The sequence below is a fragment of the Cibotium barometz genome, chromosome 17 (assembly GCF_041138505.1).
Source record: "Cibotium barometz isolate CiBa-2024 chromosome 17, ASM4113850v1, whole genome shotgun sequence".
NCBI lineage: Eukaryota > Viridiplantae > Streptophyta > Polypodiopsida > Cyatheales > Cibotiaceae > Cibotium > Cibotium barometz.
Window position 1 is genome coordinate 13,191,138 of NC_141062.1, and position 24,308 is coordinate 13,215,445.

The following is a 24,308-nucleotide window of genomic DNA, read 5'->3' on the forward strand; positions in this document are numbered from 1 at the left end:
CCTTTTTTTAAATACTCTGAAGTTTGCCCAACAAGGAGACATCCTCTTGTTGAGTGACTTATGTTTCAATAGTAGTGGTTTGCAGGTATGATTTCCATGTAGACCCATTGATGCTGTTAGAGATAGACCTGATGGAGTCATAGCTGTAGAGGTTCTCACAAGACACAGGACAGTTCCCTCTTGGAGATGGTGACTGTATGAGATACTACTTCATAACGGGATGTCCCATTGGCCCGTCTCTCTAGAGGCCTGACCTGCTTACCACCTTGAAGAGGCTCAACCACCGCGGACTACTTGATGGGACCTGCTTTCATGCTACACACCCGTAACCCACCCGTCATAGCCTTCATCTTGTCCAGTCAAGAAAGGTTTCTAGGGACTCTCAACACATATTAAGAAATGTCCATCATTTGCTATCTTAGGATGGTAGTAATTGCCTCCTAACATTAGAAGTTGCCTAACGCATTTATACATCTTTGACAAGGACCGTACCGTACACGTGTTCTCAAATGCATACCACCATTGAAATCCTCAAATCCATGTGTCCCTTCCTTTAAAGCAGCAGACTAAAACCAATATCAAGGCCAACAGCCGCCTGCTGTACAACTAAACCAGAACAGCAGTCATGCCAGTATCAAGTCTGCATCATTCAGTAGAATACAACAATTGATCTTTTACATGATAAGTTCTGGGTGCAAAAAAGCCTTTCCAACAATGCCAGCCACCTTGAGGAACATAAATAGAGAGTGAGATTAGCTGGCAAAGATGATTCTAAACAAAGATGACACACAATGTATCCAAGACGTCTCAATCATATCTGCTACTGGGTAGGAAAACCATTGATTTGCTCCAGCTGGGTCAATAGAGTAGACCTCCTGCTTCTCCACAAATGGCTGATGAATGTCATCTATTACCACTCTATGTGCACATTATTGATAAAAGATGCCGCGTATTCATTATAGAGAAACACGTGATGATGATCAGGACCCACCCCCCCAGTCCCCCGATAGCAGCAGAGGGGTGTGGCATGCATTCATAGTTCTTGCTCTTTCTCATAATTCTCTACTACAGATGATAACCCTTGCTCAGATTCACTTAGCTCCACAATCTCCCCAGCAGACGGTGGCCTTCTTGGTGGTTTCCAGCGTCCACTGCCAATCGTCGGTGGTGGTCCATAATTATGACCTGATTCTGGAGCTTCTGTTCTCCCAACGGATCCACTTCCCCAGGAAGACTGCTGCTGTCGTTGGTTCTTGCCTTTGTCAATCCGGGATCTGCGAACAGCTTGCTGTACCTGGCGCTCATGTTCTCCGAGTATGTCCTCCAGATTTGCAGACGGATGCAGCAATGGCCCAGAAAAATGTATTCGGTCAGCCTGCTTAGCGAATCCCTGCAAATGCAGCCGTTATTTAGGAGTCCCAGCTAAAATCTAGTGGGCCAACTGAAGAAGCCCACCCTTCAATCTAAACATTCCAAAACTTGTTAAGCTTCCCAAGAGCACTCAGGACTGCCCAAGGGACTTACCATAATGTCCTAAAATACTTACCAATGCAGGCCGATCACGCTGGGCAGACTCCTTTGTAAATGTATCTGACCGCTCAAATTCCATCCGCTGCTTGCCAGACTCCAAGATTTCCGAGTATTCATGTTTGCTTGATTGAAGTCCATCTTGCCCTCCAAACCTATCCATCTGTTTGGCACCATTTCCATTGTTCCTTGATGCCACTGAGGTCACAAGACTAGACGTGTCAACAGTTTGAGGCTTCATATCAGGCACAGTCAAAAACTTGGTGGATCTCGATGGTGGAGGACAGGGGGGAGGCAGAGAAGAATTCCCTTCCTTCTGCCTTTTCAAAGCAAAATTAGGATTTCCCACCGAGCCAGAACGACTTGGAGGAGGTGCATTGACACCGGTTCCACTAGCTCCATCTGCCAGGCGTGGAGGATCAATAGGAAAACCCACAGCCGCATCCTCTTGCTTGGGATTGAACTTCTCACTTTTGCTTTTTGCAGCAGCATGTGAGGTTAGACGGCGTCTCTGCAAAACAGATGTTTTGTCAGAAACATGTACGAGCAGCCAGACGTGAGAACTTGAACAAGTAGTGGAGTTAAATAAATGAATTAACAAGTAGTGGAGTTAAATAAATGAATTAAGTTAAATTGGGTATACTCAACATCGATAAACAACTGTAATTTCACCTGGATGGATGCTGCCAATTCTGCATTTGCATCTGGAGCAGGCACAGCCTTGCTCGTGTGTGTGACCCTTTTTACTGCATCAGCACCATGCACCCTTCCTCCAGCAGCTCTTTGCCTGCATAAACAAACATACATGAATGAAGCTTAGTAGAAAGCCTGCCATGGCATCTCCTAGAGTAAAGACAGCCTGTCTTTGTTGGCAGCTTTGACAGCTTTGGTAGAAACAATAGCATACCTTCGTGCTTCCTCGTCGCGTATTTTCGCATCAAATTCTTTGCTTGGAGGATACTTTGGAAGGCTTGAAGGATCACATGCCAATGGCTTTGTAATGAAGAACTGAAACAAGTAAATCCAGCAATCAACTCATTTTTTTAATTTAAGTCAATTACGTAAGCACTTTCTTCCAGTTCAAATGAGCTTAAGGCCACTTACACACAGCCTAGAATTGTGGAAGGGCGAGGACCTGGGGAGGGTGAGATCCCCCATCCAAAAGTAACGGCGGCTGGTCCATCTGGGCCCCCTTTTTGGGTGGCAGCCATATGTGTAAGGGCCCTAAGTTATACTACAGACCTCAATACTTGAGAAGGCTTGCTTACTTCACTCTTGAGTGCCGATGCTGCCGTCCCTCTATCAGCTGGTTCTATCGCAAGCAGAGTTTCGAGTGAGGACAAGGCAGACTGTGGAAAGTCTTTAAAGGTTTCTGCAATGCATCGCTTGTAAGGTTGTTTCGGCTTGAAAATAGTAGCATGTGGAAGCTTTGACTTCTTCCAATACTCTTCAGATGGGGAGCCACACAATTTAAATATTTTGTGCAATTGCTCTACCTGCAATGATGGTGATTAAATCAGAATTTTCTGTTAGGTACAAGCAAATACATGACCATAAGGAAAGGCACATAATAGACTTAAAACAAGTGAGGAATTTCCCAAAAGCTTGCCTTCATGAATAACTCTTGTTATATAACCATGTGTGTGGCTGGCTGGCTGGCTGGCTGGCTGGCTGGCTGGCTGTGTGAATGTTTTTTTTGTGTGTGTGTGTGTGTGTGTGTGTGTGTGTGTGTAGATAAGACAAACAAATACACACACATGTATACATGTGTATATATACATACATATATGTGTCTGTCTGTGTGGAGTGTGTGTGTGTGTTCACACATACATATATATGTATACTTGTGTGTGTGAGAGAAACTTCTAAATTCTATTTTTTACATTACTAAGCAAATAAAACATATTATTTAGTCAAAAGGCACACCAATCACAAAAGCACTCACCTCAGTTCTGCCAGGCATGATGGGCTTTCCCGCCAATAATTCCGCTAAAATGCACCCTGTGCTCCACAAGTCAACAGCCACACCATACTCTGTTGCCCCCAACAGAAGCTCCGGAGGACGATACCATAAAGTAACCACACGGCTGGTCAATGGTTGTTTTTGGTCTGGACGAAAGAAAGTGGCAAGCCCAAAGTCCGCAATCTTTAAACTGCCCCCATTGTCGAGAAGCAAATTGGATCCCTTTATATCACGATGAAGGACACCACGACTGTGACAATGATCCAGCCCCCTGAGTAGCTGCTGTAAGTAGCATTTCACCTGTTTGATTGTAAACAAAAACTCCATTTTAAACACAACGAAAATAGTGTACTCTATCCATGAGCATTGCTATCTGAGCTGCTGTGAAGATCAGGAATGAATGTCATAGCAAAACTTATTGTCAGAAAAGAAGTTGGTTAACAAGTGTAGAACACACTAAAGGCCTGCCAATTCTTTTTCTGGTGTTTTTTCCAAATGTGGTGCCATAGAAATTGTTCCATGTCACGGTTTTCAATGGTTTTAAATATTATGTGACAAGCATACACGTTTGTTTTTTTCTTTTTGTGTGTGTGTGTGTGTGTGCAATGGTTTTTACCATGTTTGGCTGTGGGGGTATCCGTGTGTGTGTGTGTCCACGTTATTACACCAGACCACCCGGTTAGACATTTGGGATATCCACTGGCATGGCACATGTCTACACATGATGCCATTCATTGGGTATTGAACAAATTGAAGCCCAAGCTGGCATATTGGAAGCTTTCTACATGTCCTTTACATGTGCGTCTCAAATCATTATGGCCTATGTGCAATTTTACTTGCCGTTGTTGATTTGGCATAAAATTGATATAGATACTTTTATGTCTGATACCTTGGAATTGTTGCGGAAAGCCAAGCATCATCCGAGAGCGCTACGTCTTCTGAGACGATCTTTGGTCTGCACACCTAAAATGCATGGTGGATTAAATATACTTGATCTGCATTATCATCTCTTGGCAAGAAAGGCCACCATGATTCCCACTTTTTTCCAACTTCGGCAGCCATGGGCCATATTACTTGCAGACATGTGTGCTTCCATCTGTTGGAAGTGGCAATTCTCGTAGCTACTCTCGGGTTATCACATGACTAGAAGTTGTGGTTGATTATCCCATATGCAAGAGCACATAGGAAGTCGAAGAGCCATATATAGGGTGTGGTGGCACCTTGTCACAGATATCTCCTCTGGCCGGGTTTTTGGAGGGGGACAACGGCTAGGAAATGGGAGCCCAACCACCGACGTTGCTCAGTGCCCTAGGGTGGTGTGCGTGCTACTATTGCGTGACTATGACATGGTATCAGAGCTCGGCCTGTGTGGTCCTGGTCGGTCCTAACCTTCGTTTGATCGAGGTACTCGAATTGAAGGAGGGTGTTGGAAGTGAAAATTCTCGTAGCTACTCTCGAGTTATCGCATGACTAGAAGTTGTGGTGGATTATCCCATATGCAAGAGCATAAGAGCCATATATAGGGTGTGGTGGCACTTTGTCATAGATATCTCCTCCGGCCGGGTTTTTGGGGGGAAGCAATGGCTAGGAGATGGGAGCCCAGCCACCAACTTTGCTCACTGCCCGAGGGTGGTGTGCGTGCTACTACTACGTGACTCTGACACCATCCAGACTAGAGCTTATAAATTGGCACATGTCTCATTGGGAAGCAGTGCTTAGTAAATTTGAAGGAAAAATTCCGGGATATCCTCATGCATCTTTCCTTCTTCGTGATTGGAAATTAGCTTTGTCTTCTATTCGCTAGCATGATAGAGATGCACTTACTGGGAATTCTTTTCGATTGGAAAGCATTCATTGGTCTTCGGTGTTTCCTCAACCACTTGAGGTACAAGAACCACGAAAGGCATGCTTTTTAGCGTCTAAGCCTATCTAAAACATAACTTAGGTCTGCATCACAAGCGAGTGTGAAAAACTATTACTATGCTTTTGTTTGTGGCCTTTTGAACCCATCCCACCTTTTGATGATCACGACATACTTCATGATTGGCAACTTGTTGGTCATACTAATTCTCTTCCATTGGATGCGCTTTCTGCAAGCAATGTATACAAATTGTTACTTCCTTCCCCGTGGATCCACTATCTCTCACTCTCCCACACAAGCATGAATCATACATCGCTGAAGCTCCCGCCTTCACCCTGCGCACGCTGCTCGCTGCTCGCCTGCCCTCCCTTGCGCCCCCTCTCCTTCCCCCGCCTGCCTGCCTTCGCTTCTGCGCCCCCCCCCCCTCATCTCGCCATTGCGCCCCCCCCCCTCATTGCTGCTGCGCCCCCCCCCCCCCCCCCCCCCCCCCCCCGCCTAGCCTCTTCGCCTTTCTTCAGCAGCGCCCCGCCCCCCCTGGTTTTATCCTTCGTCTTTTCGCCCACTCCCCCCCCCCTCCTTCGCGCTGTTTTCCACCCCCAGGGGGTTTTGTGTTTTTTCCCTTTTCCTCCGGTCTTCCGCCTCTTTGTGAGCAGCCCGTTTCTTGCAGGTTTTCCGCTTTCGCCTCGCCTTCGCCTGAGCTTCAGACTCTGATGGAGACTCCTCCCGCCTCGTCTCAGAGGGACTCATCCGCAGCCCCCTCGCCCACCCCCGAGGTCATCCCCATCAGGCTTTCTCTTTCGCCGGAAGAGGAAGCGAGCCTCACCGCAGAGGTGGAACGCCTCCAGGCTCATTCCACCATCTGCCGTATAGTCGGCACTCGCCCCAGCAGAGGGGAGATCAGGGATCTTCTTCAGGCCCGCCTTCTTGCAGATGTGGGCAAGATCCTGGATGTACAGCTCCTGGGCCGGGGCCATTATCAGATCGAGTTCGAGGCCGCCCAGAGCGTTGCCAAGGTCCTTGCCATGAGTCCTCTGGACATCAGGGGTGCTCGGGCTTTCTTCAGACCTTGGCAGCATGGATTTGACCCAGCAGCGGCGGAGCAGGAAGAGCGCCTCTTCCATATTACAGTTTGTTTCCCTGGTCTCCGCCGGGAGTATCTTCCGCTCCTCTCCAGGCTCGGAGCATTGGTGGGCTCGGTACTAGAGACGGGCCCCTCTGCTGCTTCAGTGGTGGCCAGAGCAGCTGGGCTACCCTCGGTCAGAGTGTTGGTATCTGACATCTCCTCCCTTCCTAAGGTCATTCAGCTACCTAGGATAGGGGGGGGGTGGATAGATCAGAGAGTGGAGTTCTCGGGGCTCCCGAACCAGTGCTTCATTTGCAGGCAGGTCGGTCATCTGGCCAAGGCCTGCCCTCGCAGGAGACCTCGACCCTCACCACAGCAGCAGGCTACTGATGGCCCGCCCACAGATTCGGCTCGGCAGGCTGCCTCAGGGACGCCTGCTCAGGCCACAGAGACCTCGGAGTGGCAGCCTGGACAGGGGCGCCGCCGAGGGAGACAGCCACAGCAGCACGCCCAGAGACCGCTGCAGCAGCAGCCACAGTCTCAGCCTCACTGGGTTCCCGTGAGGAACAGCTTTGCTCCCCTTCAGGAGGAGACCCCTGCAGCGACCGAGGACCAGGAGATGCCAGCTCCCCCTCCTTCACCCCCCCACCCCCGTCCCCTCCCACCGCCTCGCTTCCACCATCGCCTCCTCCCGCCCCCGCTCCGGTTTCGGCAGCGGCTCCCTCTCCACCTCCCTCGCCTCCCCCTCCGCCCGCCTCACCTTCCCGGGAGACCCTGGCAGTTCCCTGGCGCTCACCTGCAGTTCGGAGAGCGCTGAGCACTGACCTCGCTCGAGCATCACAGAGGAGACCTATGCCGATTAGGGCCTCACGGATTTCATCTATCCGCAGTCGGCTGAGTCGCCTTGGCATTAGACAGCGCTCGGAGGCCTTTGACTATACCTTCACACGGCTTTTTGGAGCAGAGGGCCCCCATGAGCCAGCACCCATTCGAGTTCATGTAGTGATACCTCCGGCCCGAGGGGAGGAGGCACTAGACTCAGCGGTGGCCTTCTCGTTCCCTCTATGTGGACCTTGTGATCGGGAGTGGACTCTTGAGCTCGCTCTCAGCACTTTGAAGACTCAGGCAGTTGAGTTTTCTCACCACATGAGCGATCTGGAGGTGACAGATGTGATAAGTCGACTTTGGGAGTTGGCTCATTTTTTCTTGGATCCCGGGAGTGTGGATATCTCAGGGATTCGGCATTTGGTCGTGCGCATAGTGGCAGACTTGGCACGCGACCCTGGATATGTGAGTATACACGAGGTTTCTCTGTCAGAGCAGGAGGCAGTCGCCATGGGCCACAGCCACTGGCGCCTGATCCGGGATTCTTGCAGTACACCGGGTGGGCAGATTCGCAGCCGCTCGGATGGGGACTACTCTCCATCCAAGCCGCTTGCGAAGGCCCGCCGTACAGCTGAGACAGCATCCACCCCAGCAAGGCATCCATGAGGATCATCTCATGGAATGTACAGGGCCTTGGCGGAGCACACTTTATACGCTATCGAGGTTGCTTGAGGCAGGAGCTTCAGAGGTGCCTGGTTGGTGGCAGCATTGACATTTTGATGATGCAGGAGCACCACTTGGGTGAGAGCAGGATCCGGAGATATGGTTCGGTGATGCCTGGTAGATGGGACACTTTTTGGTCTGCAGGGTTTGGTCCTTTGGGTGGACAGGGAGGAGTATGCATGGTTATTGCAGATGTATGGCGGCAGGCCATTGTGGATCGAGGGGTCATTGTGCCTGGTAGAGCACAGTATGTCATTCTGAGGATGCATGATGAGCTATTGGGTGTGCTCAACATCTATGCGCCCAATCATGCTAGTGCCAGAGCAGAGTTCTGGACTCAGGTTACAGATGCATTGCCAGAGGCCGCACATTGGTGTGTTGGGGGAGACTTCAACATGCTTGAGGACCCGGCAGATAGGGTGGGAGGCAGTCATGTTACAGTGCACGGCATGGAGCTTGCAGCTTGGGACTGGTTTTGCATGTCACTGAGGATCACTGATGCATGGCAGCATGGGCTTTCTCCCGGTCTCAGGACAGTCTTAGTTTCTCTCGGTCGGATAGCCGGCAGGGAGGGACTAATCTATCACGGATTGATCGCTTTTATGTGGGCGATTGGTTAGGGGAGCGAGGGGGCTCCGTCGGCATTCTCGCTGGCACCTCATTTTCAGATCATGCGCCAATTATATTGACATTGGAGGAGGGGACACGGGAGCCCAGCCTGCAGTTGAGGATCCCAGAGAGGGTACTTGCAGATCCCAGTCTCGCTGAGGACATTGAGAGGATCTGGCATGATAGTCAGTGCTCTGACCAGGATGCAGCGGGCCAGTGTGCCCAGGGACTCATTGATCTTAGCTCTTTTCTGCACGCTGCAGCTTTGACACGATTGGGAGAGATTCGCGAGCGGGAGCAACGGCTGAGACGCAGCCTTGCTTCGCTACAGCGCCTTCAGGAGCAGCAGCCTGCATGTGAGTGGGTGGCGTCCCAGCCGAGCCAGGCACGCCAGGAGGTTAGAGAGGTAGAGGAGCAGAGACATGAGTTTTATTATCGTCGTCAGGCCTCTCAGTGGACGCAGCTTGGTGATAGAGTGACTGGGGAGTTTTTTGAGATCACTGGACCCCGTCATGCGCGAGCAGGAGTCCGCCAGCTTGGTAGACCGGATGGATCGGTAGCTACTGAGCTCGGGGAGATCAGAGCCATTGCCACTGCTTTTTATAGTGACCTGCTTTCAGCGGAGCCTGCCACTGAGGATCGAGATGTTTGCAGACAGACTGTGTGGGCCCATGTGCAGAGGAGGGTCACAGACCATATGCGTACAGTTCTAGGTGCGCCTCTGTCAGAGATTGAGCTTGCCGAGGCCTTGAGGGTCCTGCCGCGACATAGTTGCCCAGGGGAGGACGGACTGACGCCGGCCTTTTTTATGCGCTATTGGGACCTTTTGGGGCCAGGCCTCCGCAGGGGCTTTCAGCATGTTTTGGACACTGGGGTGATGCCGCAGAGCTTTTCAGAGGGCTTGATCTATCTTATCCCCAAGGGGGAGGGAGTATCAGATGACATTCGGCATTGGAGGCCTATTACGATCCTCAATACTGTCTACAAGGTCTTGGCAAAGGCCTTGAGTTTGAGGATCCAGCCCTTCCTGGGGGAGTTGATTCATGCTACTCAGACAGGATTTGTCAAGGAGCGCAGTATCCTTGACAACATCTTTACTTTCTGGGAGGCGACGGCCCGAGCTAGATTTCTTGGCGAGGACTTGGTCGTGATGCTTCTCGATTTTGAGAAGGCATACGATAGAGTTGATTGGGGATTCTTAGAGGGCACTATGCTTCGCCTGGGCTTTGAGCCAGGATGGATCAGAGGGGTGGCAGCGCTGTATTCCACAGCTCGCAGCCAGGTGCTGATTGCAGGAGGACGGGGGCCGAGTTTTGAGCTGACCAGATCAGTCCGTCAGGGGTGTCCTCTCGCCCCTTTCCTTTTTCTCTTCTTTGCGGAGGCTATGAGTATGTATTTGACGGCAGAGGAGGTTGGTTTGAGAGGACTTCAGCTCCCAGTCCGGGGGGAGGATTTGCTTGATGCTGAGTTTGCAGACGACACGGGCTTATTTTTGCATGGCCAAGAGGCCAATCTTATTCGAGCTGAGCAGTCGCTCCAGGTTTTTAGTGCAGCTTCGGGAGCATTGATCAATTGGCGCAAGACAGTGGCCTTTTGGATCAGTAGTGCTCCCACTCCAGCATGGAGCCCGGACCCCGGTTTTAGATGGATTCCTCCAGGCACAGCAGTGCGGTATTTGGGATGCCAGATTGGCCTCGATTTGTCACCTGAGCAGCAGATTGCCCCGCTTCTTCTGAGCATTCGGAAGAAGCTATTGTATTGGAGTACAGCTCGACTATCCTTGGCTGGGAGGGTGGTGGTGGCAAATCAGGTGCTGTTAGCGACCATGTGGTACATTACGTCTTGCTGGATTTTCTCGAGCTCTTGCATCAGCCAGGTACAGAGGCTGATCAGGAACTTTCTGTGGTCTGGGCGGGACGGTCAGCCAGCTCGGGCAAAGGTTGCATGGGCAGTTATTACACTTCCGCTGGCTCAGGGCGGTTTGGGCATTATAGATCCAGTCGATCAGAGTAGAGCCTTATTGGGGAAGCTCATTGTTCGGGGGTTGCTTCCAGGCGCTGAGCCTTGGAAAGAGCTCCTCTTGCAGCGACTGCAGGCTCGGGCGCCCCCTGCAGGGGGTACTTGGGCACCAGAGATTCGATGGATCTTCATAGAGATGAGGAGGACAGGCCTCAGTAGAGGATGGGAGGACAAATTTGCTTTGAGTATCCTGAGAGCTTGGGAGCTGCTGAGACCGGGGCTCTCTCAGCGGCCTCCTTCTTGTGTTGAGGAGCGGGCCAGGCAGCCGCTCATCTGGAGCCCAACGGTTCGTACGGAGCAGGGTCATATGCTGGGTTCTCGGCCTCGTCTAGCCTGGGGACCTTTAGCGGCAGGCCCAGCTCGTAGTTTTGGAGACTGGCAGGCTTTCTGCAGTCTACCAGAGGAGATCCAGGTGGAGAGGCTGAGTCACTTCAGAGGGGGGTTGATTATGAGGGATGATATTCAGGAGGCACTTACAGAGGAGTGGTTCACACCTCTCGAGCCAGTGGCCCCACGGTGGATGGGAGCCTTTACACAGTTGGAGATCCTGATTGCTGTCAGAGCTAGCACTGAGGATGGCAGATGCCTCTACTATGAGATTCAGGATGAGGGCAGACTCCAGAGAGTGGATGTGGAGTCGCCTTTAGTTGCAGAGTGCACCTTTCAGAGGATTCGGGTAGTGGCTGCCGCTTCTCGGAAGTGGCATATTGACCCCGACCCTGCTGATGTGCTCCCAGATTGGCGCATATGGGCATATGCAGCGCGCCCCTTGGCCCGACTACAGTGGGACCCCGGGGAGTACGAGTGGCATGATCCTTATGCATCCCTTGAGGCCACAGAGATCACCTTTTTCCAGTATACTGTTCGGCTGGGACGGCATATTTTGACGGCGAGGAGGACGGTTTCTCCAGCGGCAGCAGGGCATTGGCGATTGCAGGGACTCTCACAGGAGTTCCTGGAGGATTTCTGGGCTCGGCTCTGGGCTAGTCGGCAGGCCCGCAGGATCTCGGCTTTTCAGTGGCTGGTCGCCCACAGGGGCTCAGCAGTTGGCACTTGGCTTGTTTACAGCGGTCTTCCGGCGGCCTGCGTCCGATGCGGCCACCCTATGGAGACACAGAGACATTGCCTTTGGGACTGCCCTCAGGCACAGCAGATTTGGCTGCGGATACTGCGTATTCTGGGCCCCCTCTCTCCAGAGGGTGTGTTTACGTGGGGTGCCGCTGCTTGGTCGACTTCGTCAGGGCCTGCTATGGGCTATGAGATGGAGCAGGGCAGTCAGGCCATCAGATTTATTAGGGGCCAGCCTCGCCTGGTTCCGGCACCGGATTTCTCGTCCGCCAGCTGGACACAGGAGAGGGATTTATGATGGGAGCTCCTCAGCAGCCTCACCATCTGGTTCACCTGGAGGGCCCGGTGCTTTACGGCCTTTGAGGGGAGATTGGAGCCACCAGCAGAGACTGTACGGGGGATTTGGCAGGAGTTGATCCACACCCTGCGAGGACAGTACGACCGCATCCGGGGAGACTCGGATGAGGCGATCTTACGGCGCCAGGCCTTTCACACCACTTGGCATTGTGGCCCGTTCTACACCTTACACACGGGATCCCCCCGTTGGCACTACAGGCCACCTGTTTGGCTCTTCCCCTCCCCCTATTGTATGATTTAGCCGCTCAGTTCTTTATACTGATGCTTGTATTTTGCAGCACCTAGGGAGAGTCTCCCGGGCTGCCATGATGTATTCACTGCTCTTCTCTCTCTTAGGAGCAGGAGAGATCTTTTGTAGCCCTACGGGCGTTTTTATATAACTAATGAAAGGATCTTTTCTCGGAAAAAAAAAAAAAAGCATGAATCATACAAGCATAGAAGAGGCACAAATGCTAGAATGCTCTCTCTCAATCTCTCTCAAGACACAAGGAAGAGCTCTCAATAGCACAAAGGAGGATTATGTCTTTTCATTATGAGAAAATGCCTTATATACATTTTGCCCTTATTCGAACTTGGGCGCCCAAAACGTCCTTAACTAGGCCTTGGGTGGCCAATATCTCATAATGCACAATTTTTATAGTGCCGTTTCATGACACTTATTAATGTCCTGAATTGGAGGAGCATGCTTGTTAATCCAAAATGGGATTAACATCCTCCCCTACCTGATGCAGGTTCTGTCCTCAGAACCTGTTATCGAGGTCTAAAGACCTGGTCACCGAACTCATGTCGGTAGAAGTTTCAGCGTAACTAAAGCTTTCAGAGGGTGCGTTTGAATGCAGAGTGTGAGCGCCAGGACCCTGGGTCCACCATGTCTTCGAACGTGACATGCATGTAGCCGGAAGACACCTTAGACGATGGTAATACAGCATCATGCCTCGATCAGTTGGACCTTGATTCATGTCAAACTTCAGTTGCTCAGCTTCATAGCCATCATAGGGCTCTTTGGGTTGATCAATCAAGACGACAAGCAAAGTCAAAAACCGAACACTTGTCACTATTGTTGGGTCCGAGATACGGCACCATGCCTGTATCCAAGTGATCATTTGTTTCCTTTGCTCCCGTATGTCTGGAAAGATTGCTAGCATGAAGACCAAGAAATTGTAACATACATGGAAGTCATGTTGCTTAGTCTCCTAAAACTCTAGTGGAGTCCATCTTCTCTTAAGGCGCATGTACAATGGGTCAACCCGCTGAGTTGGTGGCGCGCACATATAGACTTGGCTGTACTCTGGAATTATTAAGTATTCTTTCCGCCAGTCTTGCTGTATTCCAAAATCCTCTAGTTTGGGTTGTGCCTCGTCTGTGACAATTGTGGCATAGCCGCCTCTTGTGTGTACGGGGTGAGTCTTTCTCCACCTACGAAAGCAATAGCTGATTATGAAAGTGATAATCCTAATTTCTAGCGGGTCACCCAATTGGAGATTGGCCAATTTTGTGTGCCGCGCCACATTAGCCTTCATGAGGCAAACAAGTTGGATGGTGGTAACTTTCAGTCATGGAAGTTGCAAGTTACTTCTATCCTAAGGGAGTATGGTTTGATGGAGTTTCTCTCGTACAAGAATTGGTGCTTGCCGGACCTTGCCTCTGCGGAGCATGTGTGTCGATGGAGGAAGACTGACGGACAAATCTATGGCTTTCTCCTCTTGAATTGTCAGGATTTGGTTCTTCGACACTTCATCTATGCTCCTGATGATGCTTCTACCTTCTATGTGTGGCAGTTGCTTTGTGACCTGTATGGTGATGCCAGTGATCGACAGATGCTTTTTGCTTCTGGGTGCTCTACAGCCAGTGATCTTATGGATACTTCTTTTGGAGATGTTCCTGCAGTGAAGGATAGTGGACTAGTTTTGCTCACTGCATCTGAGGAGTTTGTTCTCCTGTTGCCTTGCCTTCAGTTTCTCTGCATACTTCTCCTTGCCAGGATGGTATATCTCTGGTAATGTTTTTGAGGAAGATAGTGGGCTATCTTTGCTCACAGCTTCTGAGGGGGATTTGTCTCCTATTGCTTCGCCTCCGACTCTTTCTTCGAAAACCAATGACCACGATGTGTTGCTGGTCCTTTTGCCTTCTATAGAGGAGCCTGCTTCTACGCTATGTGATGCTATTGAGGAGGCTACTACTACTTCAGTTACCACTACAGTGAATGTTCCTCTTCCCCTTACTCTGTGTGAGGATTTTGGATTGTGGTCAGGTGTGTTCGTGACCATGCCTGGAGCATAGTGGTACTTCCAGGGATTGAAGGATTGGGATTTGGATTTGGTTGGGCTTGTGGAGTCCCGACATCAGTTTTCAGAGGGGGCAATTGAGCCCTTACATCTGGCGATGCCGACCTTCGAGGAGGGTGCTATTATACAGAATTTGGCTACTCTTGGTACAGAGTTGGAGCAGATGGACTCTATTTCTTTTGAGGGTATTATCTTCTTGGAGCTGTAGGCTTCTAGGGATTCCTGTGACACTGTGTTTATATTTGGGTTTGCCACCGATATTTGGAGCAGCACGGTGCAACCTTCATGGTTGATTTCTTCTAGAAGAACAGTGTACCTGGCAGTTTGTTCTGTTCCTTTTGTAGCTGAGTTGCTGTAGAGATTGCTTGTGGAGCTTTCTTGGTACCTGTTGTTGCTGCTTTCTTTTGTCTTTGATAGAGGACGACTTCTTCGGCTTCTCGGAATTATGTTCAGCATATGATGCTGAGAGGGGGTGTTAGCACATTCATTGTACACATTTTGCTCCCTCACTTATGAAACTTGTAGTGTCTCTTGCTTGGGACTGTTTTGCTTCAGTATATTCAGCATAGTTTTCTCCATTTCTCTCTCTCTCTTGCACTCTCTGTTGAGCACATTCTAGTGCCTTTCTGCTTCTGCTCTGTGCACTCTTTCACAAGCTAACGCAAGAGGTGAAGGACTGAAGGTCAAGGGTAGAGATCTATCTCAGCCAAGAAGGTTCAGGTTGTCATGGCCCTGTGAAAATGGAACAGTACAAGTGTGGGCATGGTGGTTGCAGAGTCGGAATATTTTATGATTCACATGGGGGGTGCCCGGACAGAGTTTAAGATGTGTGGACATCCCTAGGTGTGAAGGGGGGAACTAGAAACATTAAACTTTAATGTTTATTAAAGTTTGCCCCTAGGCCTTAGTGGCCCTAGGGAACTTATTAAAGTTTGGGGCCCTAGGGATTATTTTGGGGGAGAGTCACTCCACTTTTGGAGTAAGTGTATCTCTCTCTTCTCTTTCTCTCTCTAGCTTTTTGGGAAGGGAATCGTGGAGTTTCTCAAGCGCATGTACACAAAACGTGGAGAGGTGGAAGAGGAAGTCGACTGCAGATTTGGAGGGCTGTTGCTGTTTTTCTGAGTGTAAATCAGCCGTACAGCACTGTACGGCCAGATTGTGCAAGTACACACTCTCTCTCTCTCTTTGGTACAAGCTGTGAGACTTCTTCACTGCTGGACTGGCTGCGCACAGGCCCTACACAGGCTGTACAGTCAGATTTTCAGCAAGTACAGTACTGTACGGCTGCCGTACAGTGTACGGGCAGCCAGGTACAGCAAGTACAGTTGCTGCAGGGGTGCAGACAGGTGCTGGACAGGCCTGGTTACTCAGATTCAGGCGACCAGAATCAGGACAGCAGACTGTTTGTGCAAGTACAACTCCTGGCACGTATCCCGAGGTGGTACAGACGGGTACAGTGCTGATTTTCAGATCTGTATTTTCAAGGACAGCATAAGAGTGAACATCAGGAGGAGGATACAGGCAAGTACAAGCACAGGTGTGAAGCAGGGTTGTGGATACAAGTGCCTGCAAGTACAGATTGGTGCTGTTGCTTCCTCCAGTGCTGTTTCACGAGCTGAACTTGGTAAGCCTTGTTTCTGTTCATCTATCTCTCTTTCTACTGCTTGATGTCTTGCAGATATGAGTTATCTGGCCCCTTGTGAGAGGAGGGGTATGGCAGATTGACAAGGGTTGAGACAGAGTTTGGACAGCACATGTATGTTTGAGCTGAGATGATGTATCATGCACTTGAGTTATGCCAGATGTATGCCCATGGCTGGCCTGCTTAGTGATCTTGGCTGATCAGAGGGAGGCACAGTGTGTTATTTGGAGACACAGATCTGTGTGCATAGATCCTCTGTGCTGAGAAGGATTTGTGGGCCGTCAGATTGGACTTACAGGTGTAAACTCTTGGCTGATCTTTGTGTTGTACTCAGCCATTCATATTATTATAATTGAATAAAGAAATACCGCAAGGGGCGCCAAGCTTTGGGGCCAACAGGTGTCGCTGTGTTTTCAGATTTGGGCACTCTAGCTCCAATCTGCTTTGTTTCACATCTAGACTACAAGTGGACGGGTGATTGCTAATCTACCGCACTCTGGTTTTCTATCAGAGGCCGGTTTTACAGGTTCAATCTTTTATTTTAGTTTTGCATCATTCTAAGCAAATACACCATTCGTGGTTGGGACCCAACAATAGGTATTTGGGACCCAATATTGTGTCCTCTTCGCCCTCTCCTCTCTCTCTATTTTTCTGCACATCTATATTCAATTTTGTGCATTAATTTCGTCGCGACAAGTGTGCTGTTTTTCTGAGCAGTGAAGTTACCGATCTTCCTCAAAGCTTCCGCATGTTACAGTGGTATTAGAGCCTACTTCAAGTGTAAAGATTCAGCAAGAAACCAGAAATTTTTTCTCGCTCGTGTGGTTGGTTTTCAAACTCCGGTGGACTACCCCTTTCGGAGTGACTCCTATCCCTGAAGAAAACTCGACCCCACGACTCTTTATTCATGGTTGCATCAGTTTGAAGCTTACTTTTCCGCAGTTAGAAAGAATGATACTGACAGAGTGATCTTAGCCAGTTGGTACTTGGAAGGTGAGGCCATTCCTTGGTGGACCCAATGGGCTCATGCCCACACCAGATTAGGTATGGCAGCTTATGTGTGGGACGAGTTTGTCCGCGACCTTAAGCAGCGGTTTCTACTGCCCCATTACCTTGAGCGACTCGAAGACGAGTTCAGGGGAGCGCGTCAGAACGCGCAACCAGTCCTTCAGTTTGCCAATAGAATTTCAACTTTATGTTTGCAATTAGACTTATCTCATACGGACAAGAAAGGGCAATTTTTGTATGGCCTTGACACGCAAATCCAATGGGAGGTGCATATGTTTAGGCCAACCACCTTCGAAGACGCACTCTTGCTTGCGCAAAGTGCTGAAATGAAGCACAATGGTGGCAAGCCCAAGACTTCCCAGCCGGCTACTACCTCGGGGGAAAAAGGCCAGAACTAGACGAGGTCTTCCCCAGGACAGAGCACAGGAGCCTCTGGCTCCAAGAACTCAAACAATGCGTCCAAGCTTACTCCATACCAGAAAGCAGAGGCAGGTAAGACACATGGCAAGTTGAGTGCTGAGGAGATTTCTCGGTACAAGGAGGAGGGTAGGTGTGTCTTTTGTCATACAAAAGGACACACTTCTCGGGAGTGTCCTAAGAAGACTACCGCTCCAAAGACCGCCGCCTTAGCCTCCACAACTTCCGTGGTGAGCCCAACTCCCACACAGACCCTAGTGACTGCCCCTAGTTCTTCAAATCCCAATGCTTCAGTTGGAGCCATCATTAGCCGGGAGCTCGAAGATAAGCAGAAGGGCGCCCATGACCAGGAGTATGAGCGCAACGAATTGCTCAGGACCTTTGGCTACATAGGTGACCAGAGAATCGTTGTCTTGTTTGACAGCGGCAGCACGGAGGACGTGGTCACGGAACAGGCCGCTCGACGTGCCCGTTTCGTCCTAACTTCAGTGGACAAACAAGTTGAGGGTTTTAGCACAGGCATGACAACAAGCGTCAAGTATGAAGCTCTAGGTACTAAATTGGTTATTCATGGTTGCCCCTCTCGTAGGAGCAGACATAATATTGGATATTCAGTGGTTTCACAAGTTCCTTCCTGATGTCAAGTGGGACAAACACACTTTCCAGATTAATCGGAATGTGTCAAACGTCCCAGTGACCATTAAGTGTGAGCCAAGAATTCCAAACTTTCCGCTCATGAGACACTTGCAAGCTAAGCGAGCAATCAGGAAAGGCGCACCTTGTGCGATGATATACATCCAGACTACCCAAACGGTGGCCAGTGCTTCCGAGAAGTATTTGGTTCTCCATGAAAAGTTCCAAAAGATTTTTCTGCAAGACAATCTCCCTCCCCAACCCCCCACCCCCCCCCCCCCCCCCGCGCGGTCCAGACCGGAGGACCACAAGATTGATCTCCTCCCATGCTCAGAACCCCCAAGCAAGTTTCCATATCGCCTTTCCAAGGCAATAGAATCGGAGTTGGACCGCCAACTCCAAGAATTGTTGCAATCTAGCTTCATCCGCCCCGCGTGTCGCCATTTGCAGCACTGATCTTGTTTGTCAAAAAAAAAAGATGGGTCTTCTCGTTTGTGTGTCGATTATCGTGCACTCAATAAGCTGACTATCAAGAGTAGATTCCCGATGCCTCGAATAGATTATATTCTTGAGAGGCTAAATGGAACTAAGGTGTTCTCGAAACTCGATTTAAAGAGTGAGTACCACCAGGTGAGGATTGTGGAGGGGGACATCCCCAAGATAGCCTTCCGTACGAAACGGGCCTACTATGAATTTGTGGTCATGCTTTTTGGCTTGACGAACGCCCAACTACATTCAACCGCATGATGATGCATGTATTCCGGGAATTAATTGGAAAGTGTGCATATTTCTGGATGACATACTGGTATTTTCTGCTACGGTTGAGCAGCATGACATTGATGTAGAGAAAGTCCTAAAGTTGCTAGAAAGCAACGAGCTCTACGTCAATGAGAAGAAGTCGGAATTTTATTTGTTCGAGGTACATTACCTTGGATATATAATTAGTGCAGAGGGCATTCGACTTGATCCGACTAAGGTGGCCGAGATTAACAATTGGGAAGTACCTCAGACAATGAGACATCAGATCCTTTGTGAGTATATGCCAGACATACTCAACCCACATAGACAAGTTTTCTGACCTCTCGACAGATCTCACCGATTTGCTAAAGGGTGTCAAGACAAGAAGGCAACGGATTCAAATGACTCCATGAGCGTTGGAGGCATTCAAGAACCTCAGGGTGGCTTTATCAGAAGCGCCTTGTTTAGCACTTGCTATCAAAAGTGCGTAGCAGAAAGCGTGAGACATAGGCACAAAGAGAGAGAGAACAAATCTGCATAATGATGAAGAAGCAATGATACAAACAGCCCTGTGCAAGGGGTGGTTCCCGTAAGTGAGGGCATGATGAGCAACTCCCCTGAGGGAGGACCTGGGCCTCGAAGCCCCTGTCAAGGTATCTACAAGTGAGCAAGAGCCTGGCCTTATATAGCTCCTACTGGAGCTGGCCAACTGGCTCTAGAAAAAGACCCACGACTGGACAAAATAAATATGTGAGAAATGGGTGGCCAACCCTACCACCAAGGCCTGAACATGAGGAAAAAATATGGTGCTGCCCGGGATAAATCTAGGCATCCCTGATACACAACTTGGGCACACTACCAAGAGATGAATAATGCTAACACCCCCTCTCAGATCGTGGGAGAGAAACCGGTCCAAGGAGCTGAAAAAGGAAACCTCCAAAGCAAGTCGAGAAGTCGATCAGCTCCCGCCTCTACCATGTACTCCAAGAAACTTCTCCCGATCCAGAAGTCCAGCAAAATCCAAAAATGAACCACCAGATGTCCATATCTCCGACCCAATCTGTATCACACCAGTCCACACAGTGTGCTCCCTCTTCAGCCCAAGAAAGGATGTTGTCTGACTCTCTACCTCCAAGAAAAAATCTGCTCCTTAGAGAACACCGCCAAACTTTCTCCCTGTTGGCATCCCCTCTAAACACCCTAGAGGTCCACAATGTCTACATCCGCCCTGGTACTCAAGCCTCCAACTCTGAGCTTGTTGAGCACCAATCTCCAAATACAAGGTTCCGGATCTCCATGTATCCCTTGGTCCAAGAATGCCTCTCTATCCTGCTAACACTCCAAATGGAAGAAACATACCTCCAGCACTGTAGCTGACAATCCTGCTGGCACCTGACCTTTCAAACCTATATCCACAACTCGTCGTCGCGTGATGGGACTACTACTCACACACCCCTATGAGTCACCCAATCACATGGCAACACCCCCTGAGCTCTTTGGTGTTAACTATGGCACTGAGCTCAAGAAAGCTCTCCTGCCAAAACTTGACACCCCTAGCTGGCAAGCTCCCAACCAACTAGTCACGTGTCCATGTGGAACCAACCATCCACAACTCATCATCCCAAAGCACAATCTGATGTCAATCATCTGCTCCAAACTGCTGCTCCATTGGTACCTACCTGTACCCAATGAACCTGTACACCTGCCATGCATCATGTTCCCATCTTGCAACTGAGCAAGTACCTGTGAACCTCGACAACAGCTCTCGTCACCAAATAACCTAGCCTGCCTCTGCATGAATGCCGATATCAACCTGTACACCAAGCTCCCAAATCAATGCTCATCCAAGGGATGAAGACTCCTGTGCATGTACCCTGTAATCCAAAAGGCCATCTGCCTAGGGAATAAGAGTGGCTCACCTTGCCAAGTAACCACATCCCCCTCTCAAGGTGAACACCCTGAGAACCTAAAGGAAACACCTGTACACCAGCAAAACTATGCTGAACTGGCACAAACTCATAGACCCCCTCTGCTATGAAGAAAGGACTAACTGTCTGCCACACACACACCTCGAGGATGTGAATCCAAGTGTGCACCCATGAGTCTGAAAACTCTGACAAAGCAAAGATTGGCCGAGCAAGGCTCAAGGCCATGTGGGAAGGCACTATTCCTTGAAAAGAACACCTGCCTCCACTGCCTCCAAAAACGCAGATGAGATAACGCAGAAAACGCTGCTGTAAACAGCCGGCAGCACGTGTACCAAGAAGAAGAGAGGGAAGAGGAAAACACAGCACCTTCAGCACCTCCTCTGGAGAAAACGCAGCCATGCTGCCTAGCACCTCCTCTGGAGAAAAACGCTGCCATGCTGCCCAGCACCTCCTCTGGAGAAAAACGCAGCCAGGCTGCCCAGCACCTCCCGTGGAGAAAAAAACACAGCCATTGGTGGCTGCCCTTCACCTGCTCACAAGGGCAGAAAACGCAGCCAATAGGGTACCTCCTCTGGCCGCCCCAAACTTGCAAAAAACGCAGCCAGTAGGGCTGGCTGCCCTGTACCTCCTCCAGCCGCCCCAGACAAGGCCAAAACGCTCCCTCCTCCTCTGCAACTAGCAGTATTAAAAAGCGCAGAAATCCTTCTCTCTCAGAAAAAACGCAACACCTTCTGTAGAAGAGCCTCAACCCGGTGCTCTAATACCATGTCAAAAGTGCGCAGCGGAAGGCACAAAGAGGACGAAAACGAATCTGCATAATGATGAAGAAGCAATGATACAAACAGCCCTGTGCAAGGGGTGGTCCCCGTAAGTGAGGGCATGATGAGCAACTCCCCTGAGGGAGGACCCGGGCCTCGAAGCCCCTGTCAAGGTATCTACAAGTGAGCAAGAGCCTGGCCTTATATAGCTCCTACTGGAGCTGGCCGACTGGCTCTAGAAAAAGACCCACGACTGGACAAAATAAATATGTGAGAAATGGGTGGCCAACCCTACAACCAAGGGCCTGAACATGAGGAAAAAATATGGTGCTGCTCGGGATAAATCCGTCAGCCGCTACCTCCAAACCCAGTCGACGGTCTTAACAGGCGGTCTTAACAGCCTCCACCCCCTGCAGCCGCCCTTCCCAGCAGCGCTTCTTCGCAGTGCCCCGTCGCCGCCCTTTCCCGCCTCCTGTTCCCGACGGATCTAGTGCAGGGGGCTCCGCCTCCCCCATTGGCTGCGCCGCCCTGCTTGCGCCCTCGATAGCCGCTTGTGTTCCCAAGGAGCTCTGCCTGTTGCATGCGCGTGCCGCGCCCGTACGGCCTACGCCCTGCTCGCCTGCACTGGAGAGTGCCTCCCGTCTGAAGCTCCCCCTTTGCCATCTCTCCATCACAAAGTGGACAGTGCCTGCCGTCCCCATCACCAGCTGTCAACCAACATCGACCTCACCCTGCAATGTGCTAGCTGTCCGCCATCCATCTCGCCCTGTTCACCATGGCCGCCTTCAGCCGTGGTCAACGTCTGCACCTACCTGCAGGTATCCAGAAATTATAAAAAAACAAAAAAAAAACAAAATTTGTTGCACAAATCAACTTGCAGACATTTTGGTGCAAGGTTCAGACAATTTTGGGGGATTTCTCAATTTGATGCCAAATTGGAAAAATTGAACATGCTACTTTGCTTAGAATTTGGGAGTTTTTCAAATTGAGGTCAAAATCAGTAAATTGAGCCTCTTTCAATTGCAAAAATTTAGGGCTTTTGTGAAAATTGGGCAATTGACTACACATTGAAGCGATTGCAATGCATAAAAATTGGGGCTTTTTCATATTGGAGCAATAATTGGGGATTACAGCAGTGATTTGTTGCATATCTATTATACACATTGTGTGTAATTGGACAATTTGGTGCAGGTTTATACTTGCTTCAAGTTGCAGGCAAAAATTTGCACACGATATTTGGTTGCCTGGCTGTGCACATTGGTGCTTGGTTTGCTTATAGGTGTATTTTGCCAACATGGCTCAAAATGCTACATATGTATTTGGTGTGCTCACCCAGGAGGACGAGTTGGATGGATCAAACTACTCCCTCTGGAGTTTCATGATCCGTAATTTTCTAGTAGCCAAAGGGCTTTGGGGCATCGTGTGTGGTGATGACACACGCCCACTTACCATACAGCCAGCAACCCCTCAAAGGGGAGGTGCTCAAAGAGCTCCAGAGGTAGAACCTACTCCCACACAAGAGCAGAAGAACCTACTCCCACACAAGAGCAGAAGAGATGGGACTCTAGGGATGCACAGGCCATGTCCTCGATAGCCCTTTCAATGAAAAGGACTATTATTCTACACATTCTGTCTTGCAAGACATCGAAGCTTGCATGGGACACATTGGAAGCAATGTATCAGGTACGCAACGAGGCAAGAGTTGCCTACTTGAAGAGGCAATTGGATCTTCTTTCTATGGATGAGGGTGACTCCATGGCAAATCATCTCACCAAAGTGAAAGATTTGCAGGAACAATTGCTCAACATTGATGAGGTTATCCCAGATAGACAGCTGGTCACCAACACTCTTCATTCTTTACCACCTTCCTACTTGGGCTTTCCACCTCTCTCAACCTCTCTATGAGAGGAGGTGGTGATCCCGTCACTTTTGAAGAGCTGGTGGGTTTACTCTTGTAGGAAGAGCAAACAAGAGCAAACCTATCTAGCAACCGTGGTGGAGACAAGGCATTTACAGCCAAGGATAACGGTAAAGCAAAGAGCTTTAAGCATGGGGGACAACAGTCTAGTAAGGTTGGTCATGGACAGGTCATGGACAGCCCTCTTCTGGTGGTGAAAAGTCTGACAAAGGGGATGCAAACAAGCCTAAAAAGAAGGGCAAATGCCACTACTGCCATAAGCCTGGCCAATACATCAATGAATGTAGAAAGCAAATTGCAAAAGAGAAAAGGACAGATACAGGCAATGCAGTAGCAAACTCTTCTGATGACAAAGCACAGCAATCGGCTAATGTAATTCAGGAAGAGTACACTTTTTTGGTCACATGCACTAGTGACATACCAAGTGCTTCAGACAATGATATGTCTTGCATTGCATCTGACAGACAGGAATATCATGGTATTTTGATAGTGGTGCTTAGAGCCACATCACTTCATGCAAAGATGTATTTCAAAACTTGGTTTATGCTTCAAATGGTAGCACTGTATCATGTGCACATCATACCACATATCCAGTAAAGAGAATTGGCATTGTCATACTTATTGCAGCCAATGGTGCCAATATATGTATGAAAAATGTGTTGTATGTTCCAGGGATAAAGAAAAATCTGCTCTCCGTCTCAGCCATAAATGACCAAGGTTTAAAGGTTGAATTTGAAGATGGGAAGTGTTTGGTAAAAGACCCATCAAAGGGTTATGAAATAGTCACTTCTGGAACACGATACAAAGGCTTGTATAAGCTGGACAGCTATGACAAGCGTACTTATGATGCAAATACAATGGCTGCCCACACTCCTGCTATCATGATGCAGAGCTATGGCATGCACGTTTTGGGCATGTAAATTTTCGGAGTTTGATGCTTTTGCAGAAGCATCATATGGTTGATCA

General features: G+C 49.6%; 1 protein-coding gene across 1 annotated transcript in view; it reads right to left on the reverse strand.

Annotated features, from left to right (window-relative positions):
* Positions 1-502: 502 nt before the first annotated feature.
* Positions 503-24,308, reverse strand: part of LOC147629700 (putative serine/threonine-protein kinase At1g54610) — a 53,426-nt gene continuing 29,620 nt past the window's right edge. The window contains exons 3-8 of the mRNA XM_086811241.1: positions 3,473-3,790; positions 2,796-3,023; positions 2,435-2,535; positions 2,200-2,314; positions 1,547-2,038; positions 503-1,390 (exon numbers count right to left, since the gene is read on the reverse strand). Coding sequence (XP_086667367.1) covers positions 1,034-1,390; positions 1,547-2,038; positions 2,200-2,314; positions 2,435-2,535; positions 2,796-3,023; positions 3,473-3,790 — 1,611 coding nt within the window. The 3' untranslated portion in view covers positions 503-1,033. The remainder of the gene's footprint in view (positions 1,391-1,546; positions 2,039-2,199; positions 2,315-2,434; positions 2,536-2,795; positions 3,024-3,472; positions 3,791-24,308) is intronic.